The 21136-nt window shown below is 39.8% G+C and overlaps 1 protein-coding gene across 8 annotated transcripts in view; it reads left to right on the forward strand.

Annotated features, from left to right (window-relative positions):
• The window catches only part of spire1b (spire-type actin nucleation factor 1b), a 58487-nt gene that overhangs the window by 234 nt on the left and 37117 nt on the right, over positions 1-21136 (forward strand). For 2 of the 8 annotated variants that reach the window (XM_061818726.1, XM_061818725.1), the window contains exons 1-5: positions 130-5362; positions 7491-7926; positions 9797-9825; positions 19207-19437; positions 20097-20222. In XM_061818726.1, the coding sequence (XP_061674710.1) occupies positions 7587-7926; positions 9797-9825; positions 19207-19437; positions 20097-20222 (726 nt within the window). In that variant the 5' untranslated portion in view covers positions 130-5362; positions 7491-7586. Of the gene's footprint in view, positions 1-7; positions 5363-7143; positions 7399-7490; positions 7927-9796; positions 9826-19206; positions 19438-20096; positions 20223-21136 lie in introns of those variants that run through there. The other 6 variants (XM_061818721.1, XM_061818719.1, XM_061818720.1 and 3 more) reach the window with 6 other exon arrangements.

A 21136-nucleotide genomic window follows, 5' to 3' on the forward strand; every position in this document is an offset into this window, starting at 1 on the left:
GGTAAAGTTGTAGGAAATGTGGTGTCCCTTCAGATATGGGCTCCCAGTGAACTTCCAGGCCATGTTTTTTCAGCCATACAAGAAAACTACAAAAAAGTTGAGGGAGGTACTTAATGATCTATACAAACATCTGGACAGCAATGCAACAGCAATCATTGATGTGAGTGCTTTGGATATGAATTTTACAGTTTTTACTGCTCATTTCAGTTTCACTTTATCAAGGAAAACAAGTACAAATATGAGATACTGATGTGAAGTTATGAGCATTTTTAGCCAAACCAACCAACCCAGGGTTGTTTGGCTAGTCTAGATTTCTAATCACCAACAGCCAACCTCTGTTAATAACTCTTATTAAGAGCATTATAAGAAACAAAAGCTACATTAATTGCTCAATTGTGCATACCTCCTCTGATTTCTCAAAATGCCATTTTAGTGAAATTATCTTGAGGGTTGGATTTCTGGGTGTTTCCGTATATTGACAATGTAATTGCAGCCTTTGGTTGTCTTACCACAATTTTTGCATCTCGTGCACTGAAAGAAAGAAATGACAAAGACGCCCAGTGTACACATGCTGGGTGATCGTCTAGCCCACAATGAAGGGGAAACTTTGTGGTTTGGAGGTTTGGTGCAGAATAAATAGTTTGTGAGAGGAGTCATTAAACTTTTCCAGAGATCCATTTCCATAGACAATCCATAGAAGTTTGTCATGTAGGAAAGGAGAGGCACAGTCACTGATGCACTTTGCAGATGTTTACTGAATGCCGGGAGATCAATAATCATAAACAAATAGCACACTTGATCCCAGAGTTGCTGTTAGCCACAGCTCACTCCCAATCTCACCAGCAGATTCGCTGATGTCACACGCCACCACACCCAGCCCCACCTCTTAAACACAGACTATTTATAGTATTGCTTTAATATTTTACGCTTGGTTAAAAAAAAAAGTTTGAAAAATGTTTGTAATACTGCACGTTTAAGTGGTTGTTTTTTAAATGTGTACTCAAAGCGTGTGGGAGGAGTAAAGGGGGGGGGTCTATGTGTTGTTGGAGGACGCTTTTTTCCTCGCCGCGTGTTAGTTTAATTTCGGGGAGTGAGAATGTTGGTTATCCAAATACAGGCTGGAGACGAACCGTTTCTTCGAAGCTTTTACTTACAGAATATTCTGGGCACAAATGAGTGACAGACAATGGCTGTAGCAGATCAGAAGTGCAAAGATACAGAGGACTTACACCATTCCCCTACTATTCAGCAGGGTCCGCATCACAAATGTATAAAAGGAAAATAAAGAGCATCACAAATAAAGAGCATCACAAACGATCTTCATCATAATGACTAAGCTGGTAGTAACTGGCACAATCCTATGCCCTGGTCTCTTCAGTAAGGTTAACTGATGATTTGGCATGTGTGAGCAAAAGATACGCATCAATAAAGAGATACACTTCAATAAAAAGATACACATCAATAATAAGATACACATCAATAATAAAAGAGATACACATCGATAATACACTTCAATCCCCCTTTCGGACTCAAAAGAGTCGAACACCTGAAATAAACAGAATTAAAGGAAAATTCCAGCCGCGTCATCGTCTGGAGCGTGTGGTACAACGGACGAGCCTGAAGGAGGAAGCAATTCAGCCATCATATACGGTGGAGGAACATAAATGTCCTTTTTCTCAATGGCGGCAGAAATCAAATCGCTGACACAAGGATCGAACACAAGGAATACAACAACAACCACACAAAGTCAAGAGAGCTGAAAAAAACAGCAACGGAGATAAGAACCGAAGTTACCAAGGCCTTGTACTTCCCGAAGACACTAAGAGCATTATCCCATAAAGAGGTGTCTCTCGCTTTCATTTCCACAACTTTCTCAGCATTCTCTCTCACCTTTCTACCTTTTGGAGACAACCTGTTATTTTTTCCACTTCCAATTTGAGAGCTGCCGCTCTTTTAGCACAAGCTTTTTCTGTTTCCCTCATTAATGTCACCAAACGCACTGTTGAAGACATTAGAGGAAACCATCCATTCTCACAACATTTCCTCATCCACTCTTTCCACTGTTCTCATTCTCTCGTTCCTTTTCAGCCAATTCTCCAACACACACATCACATTCATTTCTCACTTGTTTACTTTGCACCACTTGTTCAGAATGGTTTGGTATTTGGCGCAAATCGAACCACTCACTTTCCCTGTCAAACTCTCGAACCACTCACTTTCCCTGTCAAACTCTCCCTGCATTTTGGTTTAAATTCTTTTATCAAAAGTGGCCGAACCTCTTTGATTTTTTTTCTCAAAAGTACTCTTAAAATCTCATTTTATTTGAGGAATTCTAGTTTCTAGAATTCTTGAAAGAATGAAACAACCTATTCTAAAATAAAATTACAATTGCACAATTCACTGTTCATCCGGGTAATTCTTCTCAACTTCTGTTCATCCGGGTATTTCTTCTCAACATTTTATAGTGCACACTTTGTCCTTTGATTTTGAATGAGGAATTCTAGTCTCGAGGATTCTTCGAAAAGAACGAGACAACCTCTCGGTTCAGAAAGTTTTGGACTGGCTTCAAACCCAATGGTCTGTCTGCCAGTCACGGGATTTACAACCTTTTTGTGTCGGCACAACCTCCGATCACAGGGCAGTTCTAAACCCTTTTTAGAGTGGTACGCCCACACACTCTACGGCTTTTCAACCATTTAGGTGGGACGCGACGGTGTCCCACCAGGGCCTCTAACCCAGGACTACACCACCCACAATTTCCCCACTGTTCAACCACCCAGAAACTAATTTCACACTGACACAAATTCAAACGTGACACGGACCTCAACACCAGTTAACAAACAGAAGATCACTTTTGGAGGATAAATGTCCTCTCACTTTGTCAATTGTTGGCTGGCCGATGTTGTCTGTCAACCAACACCTCAGTCCGAAATCACGTCGGGGTCACCAATTGTTGGAGGACGCTTTTTTCCTCCCCGCGTGTTCGTTTAATTTCGAGTAGTGAGAATGTTGGTTATCCAAATACAGGCTGGAGATGATGAACAGTTTCTTCGAAGCTTTTACTTACAGAATATTCTGGGCACAAATGAGTGACAGACAATGGCTGTAGCAGATCAGAAGTGCAAAGATACAGAGCACTTGCAGCATTCCCCTACTATTCACCAGGGTCCGCATTACAAACGTATGAAAGGAAAATAAAGAGCATCACAAGAGAACCGCATCATAAAATAAGAGCATCACAAACTATCTTCATCATAATGACTAAGCTGGTAATAACTGGCACAATCCTATGCCCTGGTCTCTCCAGTAAGGTTTACTGATGATTTGGGATGTGTGAGCAAAAGATACGCATCAATAAAGAGATACACAACAATAAAAAGATACACATCAATAATAAAAGAGATACACATTGATAATACACTTCAGTGTCCAGTTTGTACAGCAGAAACATTTCAAGACAAGTTTTTTAAACAACAGCACACCCACTGTGCTGCCCCCGTTTATTCATGCCATGTACCCCAGCACCTCGTCTTTATTGACTTTAATTTAGACAGTTCTCCCAGTTTTTCCCCATGCATTAGTAGCACATGTAAAGTCCTATTCAGCTGCCGTCTTATCCCAAAAGTATATGAAGTTTGTTTTCAAAGCGAGACATAGGCATTTTTTTCAGATTTACGAAACTCGCGCCAAAATTATCCATTCGGAGCTGGATAATTTTGGCGCGAGTTTCGTAAATCTGAAAAAAATGCCTATGTCTTGTTTTGAAAACAAACTCTTCATATACTATTTTGGAAAAGCATGTACTCTCTACTTTGCGGTTGTATTCAACCAGCTGTATGAGTGAGGCAACTGAGTTAGTTGCTAATATTTGCTTACAGGTAGTTAGACTCCAAAAGTATTCGAATAGGGAAATTTGTATTTGTAGGCTGAAAACATTTGGCTTTGATATCAGAAAATGGTGTTGGAATTGCTAGAAAACGTTTATTTTAATCAGTTGTCATATTTAGTTGAAAATCCTTTGCTTGCAATAAATGCATTAAGTAAGCCTATTGACAAGTTTGGTGGCAAACTTTTAAAATGCTTTTCAGGGCTCTAACCACAGACTCTTTTAGTTGTTGTTTGTTTAGAGAGCTGATGTTTCCCATTTGCCTATTTAAGCAGGTAAAATGCGTGCTCTATACTGGGTAAGTGTGGAGATCAACTTGACCTGTCCAAAACCTTGCATCTTTGCTTTACTTAGCATATAAAATGCGTCTGGAGACCAGGGGTGGAGCTACGAGATGGCCTGGGGTACCCCAGACACAAAGCTGGCAACCCTCACCTTCAGAGGCGGGCACTCCACTGACGGGCTCGGCCATCTTGCTGATGGTTGCGGACACCCCAAGAATGCCTCAATGTGTTCAGGTTGAAGATATTTTGAACAGCTCCCCCTGACCAACCAATTGAGGGTTGGATTTGGACACCCACCCAGAACTTTCTGCTGGAGGCTTTCGAGTCCTCTTGGCTGCTTCTCCATCTCCCCGCCCCATCCTATTAGTGTGTCTTTTTCAGAAGAAACCATACAATCCCAATCCATCACATTACATAAATTGAAGTTCACAGAGGAGATTGTACTGTGTATGTTTGGATCAGAATCAGACAATTTATCTTTCAATTCTTAATATTTCCATCACGTCTATCTTTGTGTTATCAGTTCTCAAAATGACTTTGAGCCTCGTTACACTTTTCTAGAAATTCTTCTGCAAACATAAGGTTGCAGTACCTTCATCCCAGCGCTCTGGAGGGTTTTGCTGATGTCATAAATGATCTTTACAGATCTCAAAGTGTTTCTGTCATCAACATCCGTTCTTTCTTTCATGGCCAATGTTTGTGCAATGGCTTGATTGATTTTTCCATTTTTTTGGTCCCCTTAATAACTGCTTTTGTTTCAGTTTAACAAGGTTTATAAAGCTTTGTTAAAAAGTAAGATTATATCACGTTAATTTTATACAGAGATTAGAGAGTATGAAGAAGAGGTTTCATTAGCTTTTGCCTTTAGTGGGTCACATGATGTTACTGTGATATGTCTTCCTCAACTGATTTTGGAAGTTAGTGAGACTGCACCAAAAGCAAGGGAATGAAAAAGAATACTGACAATATAAAAATCTAATGTGTACATAATATATCACTGCACAAGCCAATATCCTTCCAAAGGACTGGGTGGTTTCAGGAGCAGCCTGTGAATGTCCTTGAGTGGCCGAGATAGAGCCCAAACATCTCTGGAAAAAAACTAAAAATGGCTGACCACCGACGCTGTCCATCCAACCTGGCTGACCTCGAGAGGATCTGCACAGAAGAATAGGGAAAAAATTCCACAAAACAGGTATGTCAAGCTCATACAGACCCAAGAAGAATTGAGGCTGTGATTGCTGCCCAGGGTGCTTCAACAAAATATTGCCCAAGGCTGTGAATACCTTTTGTGTTTAAATGTTTACATTTTCAATAAATTTGCACGTGTTTTAAAACGCACTTTTACTTAGTCATTATGGGTTCCTTTATGTAGATGTTTTAAAAAAAGGATTACACTTAAATCATCTTCAGAATGTAACGGGAGGAGTTGGAAAAAGTGAAGGTGTGGGTATACTTTCTGGTGGCACTGTACTTTTTCGTGATGATTGATAGTTTTTGATACGTTAAACGAGGTTAAGCTTTTTCTCTATGAAAAGGGTTCATTTCCAAGAAATCTAAAATATGGGGGAGATTTTTCTGATATTTTAAGTTCAAAAGGGCATAATGAGAGCTGATAACTAACTAACTGTTTACACACTATTTCATCCGTGTGGCCAAGTTTTTCATTTTTATTTTTCTAAATTCCATGTCTGGGTCTGTGTACAATGCCTCTACGACATAGGTGTCAAACTAAAGGCCCGGGGCCCAGATCCAGCCCACCATATGATTTTATATGGCCCGCAAATGTAAATCATGTCAACTTCCATGATTCTTGTTAAAATCTATACCCAAAAAAATCAAATTGTCATATAATAAATGAGAAAATTGAGATGCTGCAAGCTTTTGTTTTGTTACCAAACATCAACAATATTTGAAAAAAACCATTACCCTTGATTTCTGATTCCAAAACTAGTTCATAAATTTCATGTTTAAATTTCATTAGGCGATTTTTATGGTTTCAGTGCCCTCTTTAGAGAAACCGTAACTACAATGTGGCCCACGACAAAAATGAGTTTTGACATCTATGCTCGATGAGGTGGGATCACCACAATAAGATTCCAAAGCAAGAGCAAAACATTCATAAATGCTGACTGAGCTGAAGAGTCACGAGAGGTGGTCCCTTTGTTGTCATCCTCATTTATATTTAGACTTGTTTTTTTTTTGCACAGGTTAAGATGTCTTTTGTATTCTTTATTGCGCACCACACAGAACACACTCAGAAATGTAGTTGTAGTGTAACTGTTCCAATAACGTTCTCAAAGTAATATATCTAATTAAATTCGATTAGTTATTTATTAGACAGCTGGGATAGGCTCCAGTACTCCCCACACCCCTCATAAGGATAACCAGCAAAGAAAATGGATGGATAGGCAGATGGATGAATAGATACAACAACTTGTGTTGATGTTTCCTCAAAAAAAAAAAAAAAGAATTTAGACCAATTCATATCACGTTTTTTCTATATACTAATATTAAACTGATAACAACGCATGAGGAATTGTATGTAATTTTAAAATGTGTTAGTTTTATCATAAGTGTATACCATGTGGGAAAGCATCATAATGTACTATGTTGAGCTAATGAAAAATGTGCACTGTTTGGACAATAGCGCTTCACGACAATATTCCATAAAAAGTCCAAAGTTATAGAGAATCTGTTTAAAAGAAATGTTATTTTATGTGTTCAAAAGTTTAACTGAGTCTAACCTTTTAGACATCGCACCACACTTAAACCACATCTTTGCCATATGGTAGCAGAAGCCTCGATAGGAAACCTCGCCCTTACCGTTGACAATTGGTTGAGGTCATCCCACCATCCATCGAAGAAAGCTTTTGGCCTTCCCACTCCAAAATTTCTGAAGACGTCCCTAAAAAAAAAAAAAATAATAATAATAAATAATAATACAACAATAATTGTGCCTTAGTAGCTATTTTTCAAATGTCTCCACAATTGCAATCAAGTTTTCAAAAGCAAGTGTGGATACAAATGACATAATATATAATTCCGTAGTCTACACTGTAGGGTAGGCCCTACATACTGTTTGGGGCATTTTCATTTAGTGTTGTTTCATGAACATTTTCAAACGTTAGAACAGCAACAAGGGTAGGAGACGAGCGAGAGGTCACGTGATTGGAATCGAGTTTTCCGGGCAGTCATTTAAGACACACGCAGTTGCCCACACTGAACAAAGTGAGCAGGTTTCAGCCGCCTATCGTCTTGTGACTGCTTGCATCAGAGCCTTGAACGGGCAAATATTGAAAAAAGCTCCTCCGTGTGTCCAGAACGCTGCTGCCGGTGATCGACAAGGAGGATGTGAGAGGCTAAGCTCTCGCCACCGGGCCTCCTCCTCCTCCATCCGGCGTTGAGATAATGAAAGGATGGCTGAGCATGGAGGCGGGCTGCAAGCACGACTGACGGATGCTGCGAGCCAGCTCGATGAACATCAGGACCACGGCACGATGACTTCCGCGGGCGACGCGCGCTCGGATGATCTGTCTTTGGAGGAGATCCTGGGTTTTTACAGCCAGCCCATCAACGAAGAGCAAGCTTGGGCCGTGTGTTACCAGTGCTGCGTGACGCTAGTGAAGGAACAGCGGGGAAGGAGATGCTCCGATGCCGCCGAGCCGGCGCCGACGGCCCGGGGCAGGATATCAGGACCGGGGGATGTTTATATTGCAAAGGACGGATCTGTGGAATTGCACAAACCAAACTGTGAAGGTAAACATTTGATGTGTGGTGGGGGTGCAGCTCAACTCAATGTCATATCGATGGCATTGTAATTTCTACCCAGACTGCCCCGGCATGCCCATTTTATTTGTCATATCATGTCATGTCATTATCCAAGCCGCTTATCCTCACAAGGGTTGCGGGAAAGCTGGAGGCTATCCCAGCTAGCTATGGGCTAAAGGCGGACGACACCCTGAACTGGTCGCCAGTCAGTCGCAGGGCAGATATCAACACCGTCACGGAGCGGGAATCGATCAAACGCTGCCCACCATTAGTAACGCCCATTTTATTTGTAAATAGTAATGTAGCCATACAGTAAACCTGAACACTCAACAGCAAATGAGCATGACCAAAGAGAAACAAAGGCGCACTCTCTCCCATCATCCCGTGGTGGTCCCCCCCCCCCCCCCCCACATGATCCTGAAAGTGTTCTCTGAATTTTCCGTTGTGCTAATATCACGTGTTAAGGATCATGGGGAGTTCTCATCCTCTCAGCTTGTTCTGCCACGTCATGTCAGATCACAATGCTCTTTGCTTTCTCAATGAGCATAAACTGGGAATGCATGAGATTAGGCTGGATGCCTGGGTAGCAATCACATTCAAGGCAAGGTGTTTCCATGAAGTACAAGTTGCACAACCTCATTCAAGTACACCTCTTGGGGTGACACTCAGATTATGAGCCGGTCTAAAAGGTACACATCGATTAGCCAAGACTTTAGGATCTCTCTAATACACACACACACACCCTCCCAAAAAGAGCTTTTACATCAATAATATTGCTTGCATTTAGCCCACACCTGCAGAGCAATACTAATTTTACCGGAACATCACCTCCTATATACAGTGAAGAAAAGAAGTATTTGAACACCCTGCTATATTGCAAGTTCTCCCACTTAGAAATAACTTGCAATATAGCAGGGTGTTCAAATACTTATTTCCATCACTGTATGCTTGAATAATAATGAAAAAAAAACGTCTGACACTCATTAAAAAAGAGAACTATGAAGGGATTACGATATATTCTTCAGTTCTTCCTCTATATGAATATAAAAAGAACAGTTCAGCCAAAAGGTGAATAATGCCCATCTTATAAATGTCACAGAATGATGTCAGAGCTGCTGTGATGCAGAATTAGTAATTTGACATGGAACAGCTTTGTTAAAGGTACCGGGAAAATTATTCAGGTTTTTCCTTTGATTTGAAAAGACCACATTCATACATAATGTCATATTAGGAAAGGAGTTAGCGTGTCATCACAAAATCACATCCAATTCAAATTATGAAAGAGGTAGAGGTAAAATTAACTTGGGGGGGGGCAGTACAGCAATCTATACAGATCAGTGACAAATATAAAATTTATTTTAATGTGTGCTCAAAGGTTATATATGCATTATATCCTGTTGCATCTTCCTAGTGAATTAAATTCTTCAAAAAAACATGTAAAAGGAACAATGACCAGTTCAGTAAGACAACATTTTTTTCTTGACATGATCCTTATTATATTGCTGTTGCTATGTTATTACAGGACAGGACAAATAGTCTTGCACCTGTAAACGGTCATAACATAGCAAAGCTACAATTTGCCACCCTGAAAACATACACGTACACATATAGTTGTGTTATAAAAAAAAAATTATAAAGGCTGCGTCACACATAATTGTTTGCTCCACTGGTAATGTTTATATTCCCTGCATTTGTATCTTTGTTCTCATTTTCATTAATGCTGTTAGAGGAAGAACCATAATATTGTATTATAAAATACTGTACTGTATTTTGAAGGTTATAGGTGAGGTGAAGTTATATTGTATATATTTAGTTTTGTGCTGCTTAACATGTAACACGATTTATTTTTGTCCTTCAGGTAAATACAACCTGAGCACACAAACAGAGGTGAGTAACTGATTTGTATTTTAATTATTCCAAATGAGCAATTTTTCAAAACTGTCTCAATATTTTTCATAATTATAGTGTGTATTAACTATACAGCCACAAAAGAATGAATGCATTTGCAAAATATCAACTAAATAAGGTTCCTTGTTTCCTTTACTTTTTCTTGAGATTTAATCATTTTTCTCAGGCACCATGGCACTAAGTTTTACTTCCAGATACAAAAGGGCTAGGGCAGGGGTGTCAAACATACAGCCCGCGGGCCGGATCCGGCCCGTCTGGTGGTTTGGTATGGCCCGGGGAAGAAAGCTGCATTGTATAAAAAAATATGAATTTTCTTTGAAATTTGTAGTTCTTGTATTATCCGCTAGGGGGCGCAGTGTTTTAGTACGTGCAGACAACATGAAAGCAACACTGCGGGAGAACTAGGACCACCTTGACCTGGTAAAATTGAACGTCTGTACAGCGTCTATTGGCGACAATTTCATTATCTACTTTTCCGTTTGCCTTGCACCCTCATCAGCAAAATGTCTTTGTCAAAAAGGAGAAAAGTAGACACAGAGTGTCGGACTTTTCAAGAAAAATGGACATGTTCTTATATGTTCATGGAGGTGAATGGGAAACCCGTGTGCCTGGTGTGCCAGCAGCAAGTTTCGGTGCTTAAAGAATACAATATTCGGCGCCATTACGAAACTCAGCATGATGAAAAATACAGCAGTTTGCATGGAGAATTGAGAAAACAGAAGGTAAATGAAATGATGGCGCGTCTGAAGAAACAGCAATCTGTTTTCACACGGAGCCAAGAAGCCAGTGATGCTTCGGTGAAAGCCAGCTACCTAATTGCGAGCCAAATAGCAATGGCATCAAAGCCGTACAGTGATGGAGAGTTCATCAAAAACTGCTTGCTGACGGCTGCTGAAATTGTGTGTCCTGAGAAGCGACATGCTTTCGCCAATATAAGCTTGACAAGAAATACCGTGGCAGACAGGATTTCAGAACTCTCTGCAGATTTGGACCACCAACTAAAACGCAAAGTGGGGTCATTTGTGGCATTTTCTGTTGCGATTGATGAGAGTACTGATATCACGGACGTCGCTCAACTGGCCATATTCATTCGTGGAGTTGACAAGACTTTGAATGTCACAGAGGAGTTTCTCGAGCTGGTGCCGATGATCGACACCACAACAGCTGAGGACATTTTCAGCTCCGTCGTTGGAGCGCTGGACAGAGTCGGAGCGGACTGGTCACGCGCCGTAAGCCTGGCTACTGAAGGTGCACCTTCAATGATTGGTAAAAAGGCAGGTGTTGTGACAAAGTTCAGAGATAAAGTACAAGCCGCAAATGGGGGAGGTAATTATTGGACATTTCATTGCATTTTGCATCAGAAGGCATTATGCACCAAATCGCTAAGAATGGATCACGTCATGGAGGGGGTTGTCCAAACTGTTAATTTCATCCCAGCCAGAGGTCTCGACCATCGTCAATTTGACAGCTTTCTCAGTGACTGTAACATTATCCATGGTGTGCCTTATCACATGAAGGTACGATGGTTAAGCAGAGGTGCTGTGCTAAAGCGCTCCTTTGATTTACGTGATGAAATCGGACAATTCATGGAGAAAAAAGGTAAACCTGTTAAGGAATTACAGTGCCATCTGTGGCTGCAGGACCTTGCGTTTATGGTTGACATCACTGAGCACTTGAATATTCTTAACAAAATGTTGCAGGGACGCAAAAAAATCGTAACGCAGTATTATGACAGCATACGTGCATTCAAGTTAAAGCTCGGGTTATGGGAGACGCAGGTGGCAAGCGGTGACCCTGCTCATTTTCCCTGTTTAAGAGATATGTGCGCAGCAAGCGTTAATTCTGACGTGAAACGGTACAAAGAGAAGATTTCAGGGCTGTTGATGGAGTTTGAGAAAAGATTTCAGGTTTTTAGCGAACTCGAAACAGATTTTGCAGTTTTTCGCACCCCATTCACAGTCAAAGCTTCTGATTTGCCCGTTGCCATGCCACTTGAAATCATTGATTTGCAGTGTGATGTAGAACTGAAGGACAGATTTGCCTCTGTAAGCTTGGACACATTTTACAAGTACCTCCTACCAGGCTATCCCGCATTGACAGCACTAGCTGCTAAAACATTGTCCATGTTTGGGACAACCTACCTTTGTGAGCAAGTTTTCTCACTAATGAACATTAATAAAACAAAGCTGCGCTCAAAGCTCACACATAAGCATTTGAATGAGATTCTGAAATTGGCTGCTTCTCAGGACATGATGCCTCATATTGATGCACTTGTGCAGGATAAACGATATCAAGTTTCAAGGGCAAATTCCAAGCAAGACGAATAATTGCTGTGAAAGTTATTCATTTGTTCAAATTGCTTTCCAGATGTTGAAAAACAGTGTTTTTAAGTTCCACAAGGCTGGTACTAAATGTTTTTGGAACATTGTTACTATTTCTGTGATCAGTTTTATGTACAACACACTTAAATATATGTTTAACTGTGTAAAAGTGTTGTTAAAATTGCACATACTTTATTTATGTTCTTATGTTATTCTCTTGATCATAATATATTGTTCATAATGTAATGGGAAAATTCTGTTAATAAACATTTTGATAATTTACTCATTCTTTGCACTAATTATTAGTATTAGTGACTAATACAAAGGAAAAAAGTGGGCTTATTGTTAGTTCTATGTAATTTTGCAATGAGTTTACTGGTCCGGCCCGCTTGATCTCAAATTAAGCTGTATTCGGCCCGCAGACCAAAGGGAGTTTGACACCCCTGGGCTAGGGCAACAGGTATTTAATTTCTATTTGCTGGTATTTTTGTGAGTATAATTTCACCAAAAAATATAGAACTAATTTCCATACATTTTTGGGAGGTGTGGTACACAATTTGAATATAAATACAGATAAGAATACAGACAAATTTATAAAGAGACGGTTTTCAGTTACAGTTGAAGAATTCTCTCCATCCTAGAATGCAAAAGGGCGATCGTCGCGCCCGTGTATGTATTCACATTTCTATTTCTTGTCAGAGCAGTCTGAGTGTAGAAACTTTGGCTTAATGAGATGTGGTCAGCAGTAAATGAAGTTTTTATTGTTTGTACACAAACAGTTGGTTCGTACTTGTCCTCATCAACTGTGAATTTAAAAAAACAAGTTAATCTTTTGATACCTCCCTGTTTCTGAAAATGTCTCTGTGAGGAAACCGTTTTGCACTTTCCCACGTACAGTACGTAACAATGGGGCTGATTAAAATAATCAACCCCACGTCCGGTTGCTCAGCCAGTGACATGACATGGCAGCTAGAGATGTTCCAGAGGTATACAAATATACCATCTATCCATTTTCATAGCCGCTTATCCTCATATGAGTCATAGGAAGTAGGAGGCACCCTGAATTAGTTTTTAGTCAATTGCAGGGCACATACAAAGAAACAACCGTTTACACTCACAGTCACACCTGAGAGGGCAATTTTGAGTATTCAGTTAATGTTGCATGCTTTTGGGATGTGGGAGGAAGTCGGAGTGCGTGGCACCCAGGCACAGGGAGAAGATGCAAACGCCACACAAGCATGGCCAGAATTTGAACCCCAGTCCTCAGAACTGTGAGACCAACACTCTACAGCTGCCCCATTGTGCCGCCCATTATACTATAATAATAATACTACATGCACAGAAATGGTTGGATGGATGGATGGACTGATAATGGTTTGGCTACATCGTGACTGAAGGTATTTTTGTTTGCTGCCGCCATATGCCAGAACGTTATATTCATGAACAAGTTTAATTTGTAAGATTTTAATATTTAAGTGTCTGTGTTTGTGGTTGGTTATGGGTAAATTAACCTGTGCTGGCTTTGACCTAAGGAAGTGGGTTTACAAGTTTCTATTGGTGTCACAGATTAGTATTCGATAACATTGTTAAAGTCTGATAAATGGCACTTACTTGATAAGGAAATATGAGGGAGGGACTCACTGTAACCGATTGTGTGTACCATTGTCAATAGGTGTAAAGTGGTGTTTCTTCTGCTTTAGGTAGCTACAATGAAGAAAATAAGTATTTGAACACCCTGCTATATTGCAAGTTCTCCCACTTACAAATCATGGATGGGTCTGAAAATTCCATCATTGGCGCATGTCCTCTGTGAGAGACATAATCTAAAAAGAAAAATCCAGATATCACAATGTATGATTTTTTTAATGATTTATTTGTGACACACAGCTGCAAATAAGTATTTGAACACCTGAAAAAAAAAATGTTAATATTTGGTACAGTAGCCTTTCTTTGCAATTACAGAGGTCAAACGTTTCCTGTAGTTGTTCACCAGGTTTGCACACACTGCAGGAGGGATTTTGGCCCACTCCTCCACACAGATCTAGTTCAGACAGGTTTCTGGGCTGTCGTTGAGAAACACGGAGTTTCAGCTCCCTACAAAGATTTTCTATATGATTTAGGTCTCGAGACTGCTTAGGCCACGCCAGAACCTTGATATGCTTCATACGGAGCCACTCCTTGATTTTCCTGGCTGTGTGCTTCGGTTCATTGTTATGTTGAAAGACCCAACCACGACCCATCTTCAATGCTTGACTATACACAATACATGGCCGCGGTCATACTCTCCTTAATACAGTGCAGTCATCCTGTCCCATGTGCAGAAAAACACCCCCAAATCATGATGCTACCACACCCATGCTTCACAGTAGGAATGGCATTCTTGGGATGGAACTCATCATTCGTCTTCTTCCAAACAGTTTGTGGAATTATGACGAAAAGGTTCCATTTTGGTCTCAACTGACCACAAAACCTTCTCCCATGACTCCTCTGTATGATCCAAATGGTCATTGGCAAACTTAAAACAGGCCTTGACATCTGCTGGTTTAACTCAAACTCTGAAGTCCAAAATTCTAAAGTTGGTAGTATTTGTCTGTTTCCAATCAAATAAGTTTATTGTTGAGGTCAAGATACATACACAAGATACATGGAGCCAATTGCTACTTTCAGTGTCACCTGATTCAGATAAGCTAATCACCTCTCACAATTTTAGGCTTTTTAAAAATTATTACCTTTTATTATTAGCAAAACCTTCTGGCAACAGTGTTACCAGAAAGTTACTGTCAAAACCCCATTAAATTGTAATAGTTTGTTTTTGTCTTCAGTAAATATGGCCTCCTAGGGTTGTAAAATTAATAAATAACCATTTTCCTTCTTTTAAAAACCTGACAAATATATTGAAACTGATGTGTTTAATAATTTCGAACAGTGCATTAAATTTTTTTTTTTACATCTGAAAATATACTGTCATTGTGAGGAGGCACAATGGTGCATCTGTAACGTGTTGACCTCACAGTTCTGAGGTCCAGGGTTCAATCCCAGCCCCGCCTGTGCGAACTTTGCATGCTATTCCCGTGCCTGCGTCAGTTTTCTTTAGGAACACCGGTTTCCTCCCACATCCAAAAAACATGCAACATTAATTGGATACTCGAAATTGCCCCAAGGTGTGATTGTGAGTGCAACTGTTGTCAGTCTCCATGTGGCCTGTGATTGGCTGGCAAACCAGTTCAGGGTTTACCCCGGCCACTGCCAGATGAGGGCTTGGATAGGCTCAAGAACTCACGCGACCCTTCTGAGGATAAGCGACTAAGAAAATGGTTGGATGGTTGAAAAATATCATTTGCATAATAATTTGGAATGCAGTGTGTATTTCCATTATATACACGACACCTCCAAGTTGGATAAAAAGCACATTGTGTGCAAATGGTGCAAAGAATGTGGTGTGATGTTTAGAATGTCAGGTGATGGTCTTTATTTTGCCTTGGAGGCAGTTCCATAAATTTTGCTGGTAATAACGAGTCTATAGCATGTTCACCTTTGTTCCCTTGCCAGTTAGTTTACATGAAGAAATTCTATAGGACCATTGTGGCACTTTTTCGCTGCAGCTTGAGTTGTCATATGAGAGTATAACTGAGGATTTTTTTTTCTTTTAGTCCCCATTCCGTTAAATTACTCCTGGCTCTTCTGTTTTCTCTTGACATCTGAGCTTTGGAACTAACACAAGTTTCATGTCCTTTTGAGTGATCAAAACTGACCTTAATAACTAAACATTTTCTGTTTCAAGGGAAAAGAGGAAATAGGTTTGTGTTTGAATTTGAACTGTACAAATTGTGTAAAGATACTGAACTCACAGAATGGAGAGATCTGTCTTAAACACTTGTCACCTGTGAAATTGGGTGATTTTCAATCTAGACTCTTAAAAGCTTAATGGATCTTTCATTCAGGTTCAGAGATCAAAGAGATTAAGACAAATCTACATACCATTTGCAACCTGGTCTGAATAGATTTTACAGAGGTACAAATGACAGAGCATTTTTTTACAACAATTTTTGTTATATCTCATTGACAAATTAGCATCACATTAGATGAAATTAGGTTTAACATTTTATTATATGACCATTTATACAGACAGCACAATTTGTTACCATCTGAAAAAAGATTTAAATATTTTTAATATAGTCATGATAAGGAGTTGTTTTAAAAATTCAACTTATAGATCATATTGTAGATTTTGTCTGACTATGTGTATTCCACTGTAAATGCTGTAGATATTTTGCTGTCATTTAAGGTTAAGGCAGTTTTTGACCAGAGAAAAACAAACTAGACATGCTATCACATGACAGTCAGAAATGCTGTCAGGCTTAAGTGACTCAAAAAAAAGAAGAATCTCTCTTTTTTTCACTAAGAGAAATGACTCGTCTTTCTGTCTCATGATCAAGAATATTTCTAGAAATGTTTTACACAAACAAGTCAATTAAATTTGTCTTTTCATTCATTTTTGGCACGAAGCCTACCGTTTGGATGTGAGATTTTATTTTTTCTTTTTCTGACAGCTTCATAAATTATAATGCCATGCAATGGCATAGAAACGGTAAACCTATGTTTGCCAACCATTTTCTTTACCAGTTGTGCTCAACAACTGTGGGTAACAGAGAAAAGCAGATTACAGTATTCGGATGCCCTGGATTGGTTGGCCGTCAGTAGCAGAGCACATACCGATGCACATTTGCACGTATGTGCAATTTAACGGGTTCATTTAAATTAGTGGTTGTCAAACTGTGGTGTGCACGTCATGACTGAGTGGGTGCAGATTGTTTCACTGACAATGAATTTCTAACCTGACCTTTTCAAAAGATTTTGTAATATTTTATTTTATTTAAAAACATTTAACTACTACTACTATCTATCTAACTACTATCAATGACCAATCAACAAATTTTAAGAAAGCAGATGTATTTTTAGGATTACAAAAGAACATTGTTGTCATGATTCTTATGAATGTAATGTACGCTGACTCGTACTGCTTGGAAATGATGGTTTAATACAGCATCTCTGTGTTAAGTCAAGATTAATTTTAAATTGAAGCCACAATTGCTGTCGCTGAAATTGAACAGTTGATATGAGGTTGCGGACAGTAGCAGAAAAGCAAAAATAATTGCTCACTGTCAAAACAGCCCATATTTCCTCCTTTTGGTCATTTTTCTTCCTCTTGACAAACGTGACGTGACAAAAACGCAGCAATTGAATTCAGTCTGATGTTACTCTTGCTTGTGATAATGGCCACAGGAACAACCGCAAATCTCCATTGGTTGCACATCTTCATCCTTCACCAAGTTTCCCCCCCATCTCCCCTTTACCCCATCATTCTGCTTGGTTGCGTGGAATGCTGGGAAGCACTCAAGCAGAGTTTTAAGTGGCATTGGATATGCTTGGTTGGCTAGCTGTCATGTTCACATGCCTTAAAATCACACAGTTTGCAGTTGCATCAAAAAATACATTTGCTTTGTTTAAGCAGGTATAGCAATCGAAAGGCAATTTCCCATTGACAGTGTAAGGCAATTTAGATTTCAGTTTTGTCCAAGGACACTTTGACAGGACACAAGTCAGTGTCAGGACGCTGACCCCTGACTCTTAAGTCACTGGACGACCTGCTCTGCCAACCGATCCACAGCTGCCCAGTTATTTCTATGAAACAGTGAACTCCCATTTAAAATGACTCAATATACAAAGGCCTAGCATTCAGCGGCAAGCCCTCATGGCACGTGACCTCGGCAAGTTTTCATGTGAGCTTGTACGTGAGTGTGCTCATTGTGTTTAAGTGCCTTGCTGTCCTCCTGCTACAATAAACATGAAGGAAGTGCGCTGGTTACTGTGACTTTTTCTTTCCCACATGTGCATGTTTACTGTAACAAAATACTGTAAAAAATCATCACTTAGAAATACAGGACGTGATATACCAGGGTCACAACTGATGAATCCGTGATAAAGGCATGGAATGCTGTTTATGCTTTGATTTTCACATATTTAAAGTTTCTCTCTGTTTGAGTCTACTCAGTCTCACTATTGTTTGGCTTTATTTATTTATCTATTTATTTATTTATTTTTGTTAAATCTCTTGTTTAAACCACTCTAGCCGATTCTCTCTCTTTTCACAGTGCTTAGGCTACCTGATTAATTCCCTGTGCGATTTTTCACTTCGCTGTTTTGTCTGGGTCCCATATTTTCTAGTTCTGTTATGACTCTCCAGTTCCAGATTTATGTTTATACAGTACAAATAGTCAATCCAAACAGAGAACAGAAACACAAAAGAATCTCATTAAAGTAATTTGATAAAAAAAATGGTAGTTAAAGGCGCTAGCTAAGATTATTTTGCTACAAAGACCAGGAGTACATGAGTATTCTGTCTATTCGACCCACCCTCATTTACTTTTGTGAGATCCCATTACTACAATCTTTTCAAAGGAAATTTCAATAATTTTAGGCCTGAAATATAAATCGAGATCAGAATTGTATGAATTGCCAAAAATGAAGAGTTCATAATGCTGCATGATGAGTGCAGGTAGTAAATAATATCAGTACAATCAGGAGTAATGATTTTGAAAATATATTGCATGACTGTAATGCATGTATGGTGATCATTTTGCAGTTACTGTCTGTTGTGTAACAAAGAAGGGCAGAATCTATGCCAATGAGGGACATGGGCCTTTTTGGGCTACTTACATATGGTTTGATTTAGTAGAAACTGACACCTTTGTGGGGGGGGGTGTTTGTTTTGAAAAAATATTTGTCAATAAAAATAATATATCCAACACACTAACTGCTTTGAGATGATAGCAAAATATGTAGTTTTAGCGACTAAATCTAGCATTGCAAGGGCAGTCTGCCATACACTCATCTATAGACACTCATGTAGCTAGAGAACAGTCAGGTTCCAACAAAATGGTATGTTGACATTCAGCCATGAAAGAGTTTAAACAGAGTGAAGTTTTTAGGTTATTGGGTAGTAAAACAGCGTTAGGATTCCAAGTTTTTTGTGTACCAGCAGATGATAGAGTCTCTGGGCATCATGATCTACAAGGCTCTGGACTATGGACTGAAAGAGAGTGAAGAGAGGGAGCTAAGTCCTCCACTGGAGCAGCTCATTGACATGATGATCAACATTGCTGAGGCCGAAAGGGATATCTGCCCTGATGAGGGCTACGATGCAACTGAGGAAGAAAATGACGACCCTGACAACAATTCTAGTGTTCATAGCTACAGAGCAATCTTCAAGGTATGGACATTTGGCTGCCAAACTTGTTATATTTGTGTTATGTTATGTTATATATAAAATTCATTCAAACATTGTGTATAAAGCGATTGAACCAAACCACTGTTTCTAGGGTTCTTGTCAGTGATGGGTCTTGCCTTTTGGTGAGGGCAAGGTTGCAAGTTGCATTTAGTTCTAAGACTACACTAGATGTTTTTCCCTACTACCGGATCTGCTGAATGTTTAAACATGACAGGCCCTGACTGACGCACCCTTTTTATTTAATCTTTTCAACTGTTTGCAGCTCCTCTAATTCTTACCCGTGTTTGACAATAAGGAAGTGAGTTGAACATGTTTTGGTCTGTCTGGATCACCTTGGTGTACCTGTATCTGATGCTGTAGTAAACCTTTTAACTGACACATTTTGTCCAGTTCTGATAAAGCTGTTGCTCATGCCAAGATACATATTTGAGATTCCACACTATTGTAAATGAATATTCTAGTGAAGCGAGTTTCCCACGTGTGAATGAATTAAAATTATGTTTGGTTTAAACATCTATTCCAAGGTATAATATCCCATTCAAATTCAGTTTGTCTTAGTACCACCATAGTACTTTGGGTACTGCTTGATTTTCCTCAACTCCTTTCAGTTACTTTTTTTTAAACATCTGCCCGTCTTGTAGCTTTGTACGGATCATCTACCCAGTCAATCGGATGCCCCTAGTCACTACCAGGCAGTATGTCGGGCTTTGTACACAGAGACCAGGGAATTACGCACTTTCCTGGACAAGATCAAGAGTGCCAAAGAGGTGAGTCGTCATTTTTATTACCCTCGTTATGGTCGGGGAGAAATCCTGCCCCTTTACGTCAATTTTCAATCAACATTCTGAAACTCCCAGGGCACATGGTGAAGGCTTCAAAATTAGTTCTCTGTCATGGACCAGTGACATGGGGGAGAACCCAAATGCAGGACTCCGAGGCGAAGGCATGGTGTTGAGCGTGCTTTTGTTCCAAATCAAAATCATACACGGTGTAGAAGTCCGACAAGCCAGAGGCACAAAAACGCTAGGCTAGGGAGGATCCAATAAACATATAACAAGGTCCGATGACTACAAGGCAAAATTTGGAAACATGAACTAAGATGTGAGTAGTCTATGGTGGCACACGCTCACTGTATAAAAGGGTCGCTCTACACATAAACTCGCAACTTATGCACAGTAGTGGAGTAACCCAGGATGCGGTGAAGCATACTCAACGAACTGGCAAATGCCAGGGACAAAACTCCAAATTAAATGTCTAGTCAATTAGAGTGCCGAATGCGAAACAGCTGTGACAGGTGTCAGAGGTGGCACCGCCGAGAGCAGTGGCTTGGCCATGCTCCTCTTGGCAGTGACCAGGCCTTGCTCATGACAGTTCTCCATCCAAAGCCCCTTGGCAAAAAATTTCACTGTGAATCCCTGGATTCTCCTCTTTCATATGTTCACTGAGGTCACGGATTATGTTAATGGTAACATTTTTTTAAAATGTAGTTAATTGGTTTATTGTAACTGAATATTAAAAATCCCAATGTCTGTGTGAAATTATTAATTAATCGCATCTTGAAGATGTGTTAAGAGCAAAGATCTTCGCGATGGCTGGACAACACCCGTGTTATGCATGGGTGAGCTGGAGCTGTTCCTACTTTGAGTGAAAAATAGACTATACCTAAGACTGGTCGCAGGGC

This window comes from Syngnathoides biaculeatus, chromosome 5 (genome assembly GCF_019802595.1).
Source record: "Syngnathoides biaculeatus isolate LvHL_M chromosome 5, ASM1980259v1, whole genome shotgun sequence".
NCBI lineage: Eukaryota > Metazoa > Chordata > Actinopteri > Syngnathiformes > Syngnathidae > Syngnathoides > Syngnathoides biaculeatus.